At 37.5% G+C, this 12207-nt stretch overlaps 1 protein-coding gene across 16 annotated transcripts in view; it reads right to left on the reverse strand.

Moving 5' to 3' along the window:
* The window catches only part of ESRRG (estrogen related receptor gamma), a 412544-nt gene that overhangs the window by 108389 nt on the left and 291948 nt on the right, over positions 1-12207 (reverse strand). For all 16 annotated transcript variants that reach the window (XM_064509690.1, XM_064509701.1, XM_064509688.1 and 13 more), the window contains one exon: positions 10529-10645. In XM_064509690.1, coding sequence (XP_064365760.1) covers positions 10529-10645 — 117 coding nt within the window. The remainder of the gene's footprint in view (positions 1-10528; positions 10646-12207) is intronic.

Genomic DNA, 12207 nt, shown 5'->3' on the forward strand with positions numbered 1-12207 from the left:
CTGCAAGAGGAGCAGCATCAGCAAAGACTACACCTGTATACACCAGGCTCAAAAGTGCTCCACTCCTGTTTGTCTGGAATACAGTCAGAGATTTATATTTTGGGGTGATGCTTAGGGGGGTCTGTTGAAAAGCAGCAGCCTATTCAGTCCCTTGGTAATAAGACAATTACACTTAGAGCTTCCCTTCATAGCCTCCTGAGGTATAAATTAGAGAGTAGATAAATGATCTCTCCTGGTACATCTTTGAGCAAGAACTCACAAAAGCAATATATTTCAACTGGTTTTTTTTAATAGTTTCACATTTTTACAGTACAGATTCATTTTCCTATTTCAATATTTAGCACATTTTCTTCTGTCTTGACCTTGCAAGCTTAAGCGCTTTAATTAAAGTTTGACAGAGAAACTGGCAAGTGACTTCTGAACCTAAAAGTCAGTTCAGAGCAAGACCACCTCTGAACATTCAATAATCCATAGGCAGGTACCCTCAATCTGGATCCAAAGTGTATTTCTGCCATCTTTTATGTCATCTGATCTTAACAGATTCCACAAAATATACCCAGAGACACTGTAGCTCTGGTGACTTAGGAAAAATATGTTCTTCTCTTCCCATTTCAGTCTGATAATCCTTGAGATCAGCCACACAATGAAATGTAAGGTGCCTGTTTCTTAAGCTTTCACAGAATGACACAAAATATGAAAAGGAAGTAGTACCTCATTACAGTAGTAGTAGTACAATGGTCACCACTGTAAACCCAGTCTGACAGACTGTCACTAAAAGCCACATGTGGCTATAAAATTGTTTAACACAATATATGACTGATTTCTTGATTGACTCCAAGCAGAATGCAAGACCTACCCCATCTGGAAAGCCTTTCCTCGGTAATGTTGCCATAGTCAGTCATCCACAGGATTGAAAAGGAATATTAGAAAGAGACAAAGGGCAACGATGATGTGATAAATAATTTTGATCTAGCTGATGATTAGGGGTCAATATTAAGAACAGCACTGCTGTATGGACTACTTCTTGGCTAGAAACAGAAAAGGAAGGAGAAAAAAGATAAGGATAATGTCTTTGTACTATTTGTTGATTTCTTCTACATGCTATTCAGCATGCTGAAAGTGTACCAACATTTTCTCTTATTAGTCAAGCAGTGACTGGTGTTATTAGTCAAGTAGGTGGTGTTTTGCAGTACACCAATAATTCTGCCTCTAAGGGCACAGCCAAGAGTTAAGCTGATTATAGAATGGTATCATGTGGACTTCCTTTTAGAAGGTATTTTAATCTTTTAAAGTTAACTATTTTAATAATTAACTCTTTTACTGTGGATTGCAATAGGATCCTATGCAAGCAATTTGTGCTGGTTTTGGATCTGTTCTACTAAAATCTGCCATGGTATATCAAATTGGTATCTGAGCTTTTACCTGATGACCTGAGAACTAAAACTAGAGGCCTGAGAAGAATAGCAACTTTGTTGGAACAATAAGGGGCAAATAGAAAAATATTGACATTATTCAGTAAGTGAATATATTTAATATTGCTTATGTTTGAGTTTCTCTAGAATAACGAATCTAACAACAGACTTCTGGTGCTTAAAATAAAGCTCTGCTTTATTTTATACCAAGATTAATAGCTATAATAAGTCACTATTATGCAAAGGAAACAGACCCCAAGATGGATCCTGATAGCGTCTACTTTTCTGTCATATAAACACCCACTCACAAAAAAAAAAAAAAAAAAAAAAGGGCTGGTTAGATGAAATCTAGTACTAGAACAGCTAGTAAATGTGGCAAAACTTAACATTATGGCAGTTCACTGCCGAAGAAAACATTTCAGACTGTTGACTTTCAACCACAAAACACGATACAAACTGCAAATGAAATAATATTCCAGCCTCGCATTGTGACTTAGTGAATGGAAGTGACCAATACTGCACATTGTTAAGCTGGAGATGTTTTCACCAAAGGACAATGACTGACCAGATAGGGTGTTGTGGCTTACTTATGTTAATGTCCCAATAAACCATGTTATTGGAACAATTTTTGTAGGACAGCAGAGATTAAGAAGTGTGAAATATTTAAGGGATAGCACTGTGTGAGGTCACAGGCAATAATTACAGATTGTAATTTTAGTGCTTCTCAACAATTACACTGCTTTGACTGAGTGAAGAGGCCAAGAGAGCTCCTGAACCTCCAGCCTTATTGGTACAAATCCACCCCAAGCAGCAAAAGTCTGCCTGTGCATCTGCCACACAGGTTCTATTTAGTTGCACTTAACGCCATTTCAGCACTTCATCCTTTATCATCCTAACGTACATCCTCTTGTTCCTACCTGGATTTTACCCCGTGAAAATCTTATTGAGTAAATGCAAATGCTGCCCAAGTTAAGAGATAGGTGAAATACAAAAAGGCTTTGGCTGCAAAGTGGGACTTTAGGGATATGCATATGTATCACTGCTAAATGGTTCAGTACCTTCTATGTGGGATGCTAAACGTACTCACATCATGCAGGGGATATGCAAATATCTGAATAGCAGAGACAGAGAAGAATGAAGAATAAAAACAACATTAGTGACACACTTTACCAAATGACCCCTATTTATTATAGAGCAGGACCTCAAATATAAGGGTTCAAGCACTTCACAATAAATGGCAGTGCCATATTGATGTATGTGGCTATGGGTGGCAGAGACCAAGAATGGCCAAGAAAGGCAGCTATTTGTCTGGGGGCTCATGGGAAAAGATGCCATATCATGCACAGTCCTACACCCTTCAGACTTGTCTCTACCTTCAGTTATCACTTATACTGCCATCACTGTACTTTCAGTGCATAAGCAAACATTCACAGGGGCTAAATCCATTGAATATATATTTTCAAATGGAATAATAATTTCAGGAAATTAGAAAAATGCTGCTTCCTTATTTTAGATTCAAAAAGAGAAATATGACAAATGGGGATGTTCAGTTAACGACCTCAGAAACTATTCTTTCTAATTCTGAGGAAGCAATAGGTAAGATATACACACAAGGAAAAATACAGTAGATTTTAATTCCACTCAAAATCTCTCCAACTCAGTACCTTTAATAAGAAAACAAAACAACAAAGTAACGGTAGGCCAAGTGCATTGCTGACCAGACTGAGCGTGACCAAATGAGGTGCAACCAAACCACTGCAGCCATTGGGATTCTCACCAGGGCTGCCGTGGGGGTAGAATCACGCCTAACATCTAATTTCAATGAAGCTGCAGATGACTAGACAGCAAGAGCTTTGACCTCAGACCTACAGAAGCTAACCCTCAGGAATGTACATTCACAAAGCTGTGGAATGCCAAGAAATGTAAACAGTTCTCAAACACAAGCATATAAACTACAGTGGTTTCTCTACATCTATCATATACTCCCATTTGGATGGAAGTGGAGTATTTGTATAAAGGATCAATTGGAAAATGAAAGTTGTATCCAACAAGAGATAAATTTGGTTCTAGAGAATTAGTCCAGTGAATTGCTGGGACTTGTTAATTTAATTTTTAATTTAATTAAATTATTGGGGCCAAAAATGCTCAGAGTCAGAACATAAGCCAGACTGGGACAACACTGCAACATAAGCACTGCGAGAACTTTCCAGGAGGCTGACAGCTGGTCTTACCTTGTACGTACTTTTGTGTGATTTCTAAACCCCAAAACAATAGCCACATTTCCAGTATTTGCTTATTCTTGACTGTTCTTCTCTGTGGAGGAACAGAAATGCTTGTCGCTGGAGTTCACTATCAACACTAGCCCACAGCTGAATAGTTTGTCCTTCCTCGTCAGCTACAGAGAGCGGATAGTCATGAGCCATGTTTTAGGGCAGACAAATTGGGCTGTCAGTTTTAATGTCTGAACTGGGTTATCAGGCCACATTTTGGTTAGGAGGAAAGGGGCCTACTTACGAACACCACCAACGGTTAGAGATTAGTTTCTATTGCTTCCAAGGAGATTTAACAGGTTCCAGTATATATTAAACCAAGCACAGGCTGAATGAAAGAAAAAAGGAAAATAAAAGGAGGAAAGGAGAAGAAGGAAAAAAGGGGGAGGAAGGAAAAAAGGGGGAGGAAGGAAAAAAGGGGGAGGAAGGAAAAAAGGGGGAGGAAGGAAAAAAGGGGAGGAAGGAAAAAAGGGGAGGAAGGAAAAAGGAAAAGAAGCACTTCAATAAAATATCTGCATTAGAAACCAAACTCCCATATAGCACACAGAAACACAGCAAAGAGGTGATACTCAGAAGAGGCTTAAAAAGAAGATGCACTGCGTTATCTCTTGATGTTATAACACAGGAGCTTTGTTTAATATCCTGCATTAATGAAGGAGCTCCTTAAGTGTAATATTACAATAGAGAGCGTAAGAAATATCGCTGAGGTCAACGCAGTTCTATTAACTGTCATTCTGTACAGAAATATTTTCTTTGAATACCATTAATGCTCTCTCCTTCCCTTTGTTCTAATTTCTGAAGGCACTAGAAACTAAAACTTCCTCCACAATAATTTCTGCTTTCTTCTTGGCAGACTAATGCTATTAGACTTGTGAGAGAAATTTACCTTGGCAATGTCTTGTGTACAGGTCTTTCCAAAGATGATGATGTTAGGAGAAATCCTAAGAAGCAGGCTTTTTTGCTAGCCTCAAAACACAGATGATAACACATTTTTACCTATAAAGAAGATTGCTTAGTTTTATTTATTACTTTTAGAGGGAATGCATTAATCTGTTCCTGTGCATATCATGAATCTCTTCACATAAGAGTAAACTCAAACTGTCTATTATCCTTGCTGTATTGGATTCATTTTCATAGATTGTCAAGACCTGAAAGGATCAATATGATAATTTAATCTGATCTGCTGTTTAACACCCGCCAGAGATGTTCACACAGTAATTTTTTGAATAATAAACTCAATAATTTATACTTGAAAATACACATTTCTCTAAAAAAAATTCTTATACCTGAATTAATGAAATCTCTCAAAGTTTGAAGCAAAAGTATTCTAGAGAACCCCAATTTTACTAGCTGCAAAAGCTAATATATGCTAAGAAAAAGTTTAACTGAAGGGTAGCAGTCTTCTGATTCAAAACAGTGCTGTGACCTGAACTGACCATCTAGAAAACGCAAGCATTTTAAAAACTCCCAGCAATTGCTTTTATTGGGGTCAGGATTGAAGGAAAAATCTTAACAAATTTCTTTACACTCAAGGTAGATTCTGACTACTGCCATAACACTGTCCTACGGACACTGATATCTACTTTGAGAGACTGTCTAAAACCTTAGAAAAAAACCCATCAAACTCATGAATGAGAATTGTTAAGAGCCACTCAGCGAGGAGTGTGAGCACAATATACTAACTGTACTACTATGACGGAAAGAGGATGCTTTGTGGAAGGGTTACACTGAAGGCAGCATTGCCAGATGACAAGCTTGGAGAGAGAGTTTCTATTTGTTTTTGGAGGCCGATTGGCTGCTAACATACCAGCATCAGTAAAGATTCACAGACAGGAAAAGGTGTATTGCTGGTTTACACAGGATAGCCTGCTAAACCTGCCAAATGAATGACAATCTGATGGAGCTCCGCTAGCTTCAATTTATACTAGGTGAGGATCTGGCCTTCCTTTTTTGACAGATAGACCAATCAAGCTAAAATTCTGTCATCCTCTCCAGTGTAACTGGGTACAAAGTATAGGGCGATAATTTGTAATGGCCATCCAATCATAAGGAAAATACAAACATAATTTTCTGAAACGAAACAAGTTTTTTGCCATCTCATTATGGTAAGATTTATTTTCCAAGTAAACTTAAATTTGTTTCCTTACACATCAGCCAGCTAGGAACCACACTTTCAGAAACAACAAGCAATGCAGATCAGCCACCACAAACAACTTGCAAAAAGAATTCTGAAAAAAAAAACAGGTATCAAAAAGAAGAGATATAAAGAAGGTGCTTTGGTATTAAGTCATATAAGGAACTAGCACTGTTCAGAACTGTAGCAGCTAAGACAAGATACAATTCTTCACATCGTCTATGGCTGAGTTAGTGCCACCCAATAGGTTCCCCTCTTAGCCATGATTCTTAACCTTGCAACAATATGGGGCAGATAAAACTGAGGCTGTGGCTCTGTCTCCATAGAGAAAACTGAGTAACATGGAATAACTACTTGAAAAAATAGTTGTGTGAACAGTGCATCTGAAAAAAGTAATTTTATTTTGAAATAATTACTCCAGTGGGTTACACATAACCATTCTGAATAAGTTCTGTGGTGTGATAATTTTGGAATAATATCTTCTATCACAAAGATATGCTAGTAAGTACGGACACAGTCCTTCAGATGGTATTAAAAGGCATACAGAATTACTAGAGGACTAAAAGTACAATTCCACCAGACCTACTAGCAATTAGAAAAAAATAGGTCAGAAATCTGCCCAAGAGTTTCCATATCTGCTTACGCAGTTTTACATCCGATTTTCTTTTTTAAAAAGGAAAACCAAACCAAGTCCCCGTTTTCTCTCCAACAAGCTGTCTGAAAGAGGAAATAGCTGAAACACCCAGTCCTGCACATGAACATAGATTTAATTCAACCAAGTGAAGCAAACTAATCTCTGGCTTCTGAAGTGTTTGAAAGACTGAGCTTAAAAGACTGATTATAAAACAAAAGAACTGAAAACCAGAGGCTGTCTTAAAGCAAATATATACACCTTTTAAAAAAGAAAGGTATAATTTTTTTTGCCTTTTCCCCCCTTTCAGTAATTGTAATGTTATTTACAGAAACCATGAGAGATACATTTTACATATTCTTCCCCACATTATTTGGGAACCTTTATGTTGTTTCATCTGTTGTCATGAATCTGAGAGAACCAAAAAACATAAGCAGGTTCAAAGGAACGGTATTTCAGGAAAAGAACCAACTGTGATCTTTGAAAATCTAACTTTTCATAATACTAAAACACAAAATTAAAAATTGAAAAACGTAAAATTTCCAAACATCTCTGAGTAAAGTGTCCTGTATTAACAACTCTTACTTAGAAAAGTAAATGCAAACATGAAACTCTTATATTTGTCATGCACTTAAAAGCTCCTTAGCCTCTACTTAATGCTTCAGTATGACACATAACACATGCCAAAAAACCTCCACAAACCCTCCCAAACAGGTCAGAGCTCACATGAGAACTAAATATGTACACCTAGACTACTGTTTTCAAGTAACGGTAGATGGGCTAAGAAGCGTTCCTCTGAATGTTCCTGTAGAAACTTTCCTGCACTACACAATAGGAGACGCAGACAGGAGCCCTGACTTGAAACCCGCGCCAGCCCAGCACAACAGGGTGTTGCTTTACCCTCCCTCCCCTCACTGCCGGCCCACCACTCCTAAATTGTTAAGATCTGTACCACACCAACTTCCTTGAGAATATGTGCAGAAATCCCCACTCCCACCGGTACTTACTGTAACCAAAAAGCCAATCTCTCCCAAAGTTTGACCCCCAAGACTTGGCCCCAAAAATTCTTGCGTTAGCCCTTCAGTGCAAACACAGGATCCTGGATGAAAACCATCATCTAGTACAAGTTATCTTCCCCAAGAAACAATTCAACACATACAGCTGCCATAACAGAGGCTGTAAGTTTGGTGGTTTTCACACCTCACCATAAAAGCTAAAATAAGACCAAGGAACTTTTCCCAAGTACTTTATACCATGAATTTTATACTACAATCCACAAAATGGCAATGTAATAAAGTCTTTCAAAAAGTGAAAGGAAGCACAATGGCTGTTAATTATGTCAATTATGACTACATTGAAAACTGTTAGGGAAAATTTCTGGAAGACAGCTCCCCACTAACAGGGTAAGATTTCTGGAGAAAATATGCATTGGTAGTTGTGCAGAAGTTCTTGCAAGGAATATGATGCTCCTCTCAAAGCTGCTTAAACCTGATTTTATTTCAGGTCTGCAACAAAATTTTTTTGGTAAATAGATTTAGGCTGTCAATTTCAAGGCATGCTGTGCCATCAGCATGTAGAGACTGCTGTGACAAACGTGGAGGCTGTAGCAGCAAATTTTATTATAAACTGGTAATTGAATTGAACAGGTTTACATTTGAATAGATTTACTGCAGCATGATCTCTCACATGCTGCATGGGACTGAAATCCTTATCTATAATAAAGATATGTTTAAGATACAGTTGGCTGAAATAATTCCTGCTGTAAGCCCATACTAATCAATAAATTTGTACCGCACCAAATTACACATGGAAGAAAAGAGTATATCATCATTCTTCACATTTTGTGCATAAAGGGCATTGTCATATCCAAAGCCAAAAAGCTCATCTTCAGAGTTCCCATAAGTAAAAAAAAAAAACCCACCTGTTTCCAAAAATGCCCTCCCCTCTCTCTATTCCAAATACAGCTCCACAAGTATACTATGAACCAGTACGGTTTCCAAAACTAAAGTGACCACTAAAGGGGGCAAGAAAACAAAACTCCCTTGCAGGCCCTTATAAGTTGTCCTATCAGGTTACAGATAAGTAATACCTGAAAAGAAGATAAGCTAGCGCTCTCAAAGATATACAGATTCAGGAATTAAAAATAGCTAGAAATCTCAGTGTGTTTTGACAGAAAAACTCACACAAGAAGAGTGGAAGAACTATGATCTGCAAATGAGTTGAGCCAGGAAAGGAACCTAGATTTTGGCAATGTATTTGATGTCCCTTGGAAGGAATTCATTATTTTGTTATTGTAGAACTTTCACAAAAAATGTATGTAGATTTGGAGTAAACTATTTAAGTAATTCTGATCAAGAAAACTCTGTTGTGGGACTGATTTGCATCCATAGACAATGATTACTCATGCAAAAAGTCCGATTCCCGATGTGCATCTGAATTGCGTGCAGAATTACTATGATTCCGCATGCAATTTTGGTAACTGAGATAATTACTCATTTGTAGAAGAGTCACTTTATTTCCTCATCAGCTCCAGAAGCTGCACACAAACTAGATTTACAAATATGTATATTAATGGATGGGCAATTGTGCACCCAAAATTTAAAAGAAAAGGTCTAAATCAGTCCACCTGTACATGTTCTTGGAAGCACTGTTCCATTTCCAGCAAGTCGTTCAATATGTCTGTATGTTAGGTTACTAGTGATATGAGGTCTTAACTTATTGAAAAAGACATTAAGCACAGTGTGTTTCAAAAGGTGCCATACTCAGACATTCCTTTCATTCTACAGTTTATCTAAGCATTCCAATTAAACCTTTAAATAACTATTTTTAGTTGCTAGCTATATTAGGATTTTTGCAAGTAAGAAACCGCCCCATCACCACTAGAAGAGAGGGTCAAATCCTGCCATTTGTACTGAGGCAAAATCCCATTGAATTTGACAGGAGTTTTGCTCAACTAAGACTAAGGACAGCAGGATTTGGCTCACAGGATCATAGTGTCTGCCAAAGTAGTTGCACAGAACGAGGTTTATTCTTAGTAAGTATAATCCAATAAGAATATGTCTGTAGGTGCGTGATACGCCTAATTTGTCCATCATCTCTCCACTGGTCTATGTTCTTGGATTTTACCTTGATAGCTATATACTTAAACCTGCTTTAAATTACAATCAAACAATTTGCAAAAATCATCTATCTATTAAAGCTGACTTTTTAAGCAGTGACAAAACAAAATTGCATGGGACTATCTTAGAGTGATTGCTTAACACAAAGTATTATCCACCGGAGATGATATTTAGAAAACATTACATTTCATTTTAAAAGGTTATCTTGCTCAGAATTCATAACATGTATTTTATCCATAAAACTAGATAAAATACATACATCTAGAAGTACATTTTTGCATATACATTAACAGCAATAAAAGTGACAGGCAACCAAGATTTAAGGAATGGCTTCTTTCTGTAGCACAGATGAATCAGGTTCCAGGTGAGACAGTACTGTTTTTTGGAAGCATATTCTTATATTTTTTGGTGATTCAAGACCGTTTACACATAGTTGATGACTTAAAACACCTACACATACTTACAGTGAGGGGTCAGGGTTCTTACATGTTTTTTTAAAAAAAAAGGGTCAGATTCCGCTGTCCTACATACCAGTATTTCTCCAATGTACTTACAGTAACTTCAGTGGAGATATTCAGGAGTTATACTTGTTTAAGTCAGGAAGTAGATGAAGAATAGAAAAAAGATATCTCAGAAAATTCCTAACGTAAAAATGTTAAGGAAAATGAGAGAATTTTATCTGATGATTATTCTGTAAATTATCAACTGAAGGAGACAGAATGCTGGGGCACATTTTGCTGGGGCGCATTCCATATGAGAGGAAATATTCCAGAGAAGATGAGCTCTAACTAGACATCTCAATTCTTCAGCGAACACTTAGACTGTCTGCAAGTGCAAGCATACATGAAGACTGCCTTTACAAAAACTGGCCAGAACACTCACCGATCTCTCTTCTTTCCTGATTGCCTTACAATTGCTACATGTGTTTTCAGAGTGATATGTATTGACTTGATCAGTCTTACCTTCTTTCAGCATGCCAACTTTTAAACACTTCATGAAGCGGCAAGCTTGGCAGGACTTGCGTCTGCGCTTTGTGATTTCACATTCATTTGTTGCTGGGCAGCTGTATTCTATGTTACCTGTAATAGAACGTAAAGAAAAAAAAAAGTATTCAGAATCACTAACTAACCAATACAATCAATATACTACTCGTACAGTTGCTGTTATGTTTAATTTTGGAACATACAAACACTACACAGTGCCAAAGAAATGATATGCCCTTTAAGTAAAAACAAAGAGTCAGCCAAATTAAAGAAAAAGATTTTTCACTTTTTTCTTTTTTAATTTAGAAAGCTATATGTAAAAACTACAAGTATGCAATTAATGCGAGTCTGCAGCCGGCTCCATACATCACCCCAAGCAAAAGCCTTCATGTTGATTAGTCCTGTCGGGAGGAATAGGAAATTTTGTTGTTCATTGTCTGCACCAGGCCACATGGCTTAGGCTCCTAACTGAAATAGTCTTCTCCTTTTTCCACCAATTTCATCAGCCTTTCTTTGGATGGAATACGAAAAGGTGACCATCTTGCTTTATTGCATAATCAACAGAAAACAGTGCTATGGAGCTTCTTCCTCCAGAACAGTAGGCATAGCATATTCAGATGCATTAACTGCATTTTTATTACCACATCTTGCACATCCTACAACTCCTGGGTCAAATCTGCTGGCTAGGGCATCTCCCCTTCTGTCTGCACTGAACACAGAGTCCGTGTACTGAGAGGCACCAGAAATAGGATCATCCTTAGCAAGTTGTCAGCAGGATAAAAACTGGGGGAGATGCTTGCTTTCGTCTCTCCCAATCCTCCTTAAGGGCTAGAACAAGCCAGATCCTTAAATGTGAGCTCTCCAGGGCAGAGTGGAATCTCCATTTTTTTGTTTTTATTTTGGGGAATAAATTGTATGTACTAATTAAAAACAAAAAAGAAAAATAACTGGAAAAAACATATGAATAATTTTCTTTACATGTTTAATATTACATCTTTTGGAATCCAAGCCCAAAAGAGAGAATGGTCTGTCCTCTTTTGCTCTAATACCACAGAATTTTTCATAAAAAGCTTAGCTCAGCTTATTCATCTGTCTACCCATGCATCCTATTGCCCATGACTACATCCAGTATGACAGACTTTGCAATAGTCAGAAGTTTTATAAGGAAACTGACTTTTAAATAAACTATCTTCCCCATCAGCCTGTCACATCTTGCTTTAAAGGTATTTCGTTACTTTCTAACCCTTTCCCCCTGTGATTAAGTGCATTAGTATCTTAATGAAAATGCATTCTGTTTATTGCCCTCTTGGGAAGCAAGAGGTCATCACACCAAATGCATAAATTGTCATCAGAGACAGTCTGAGCATAATTGCAATTTTGCTGCTCCATGTTTGCTGCACTCAGGCTCCATCAAAGTCCCCTGAAACATGTGCAGGTTCTAATAATTAGCATAGAGTCTGCTTGGGACCACAGCATTGATGAAATATTTCAGAGTTAATCACACTTTGTAAACACTGATTTATATTGACTACCTTTCTCCAGACTGATGTCTCCTCATTAAATATCACATTAGTGGATTGCAGGATTGCACAAAGACTCAAATGCTCAGCAACTGCTAATTCAACAGGAAGTAATACTTAAACCACTTATATCTATTG

Source organism: Dromaius novaehollandiae, chromosome 3, assembly GCF_036370855.1.
Source record: "Dromaius novaehollandiae isolate bDroNov1 chromosome 3, bDroNov1.hap1, whole genome shotgun sequence".
NCBI classification, from domain to species: Eukaryota; Metazoa; Chordata; class Aves; order Casuariiformes; family Dromaiidae; genus Dromaius; species Dromaius novaehollandiae.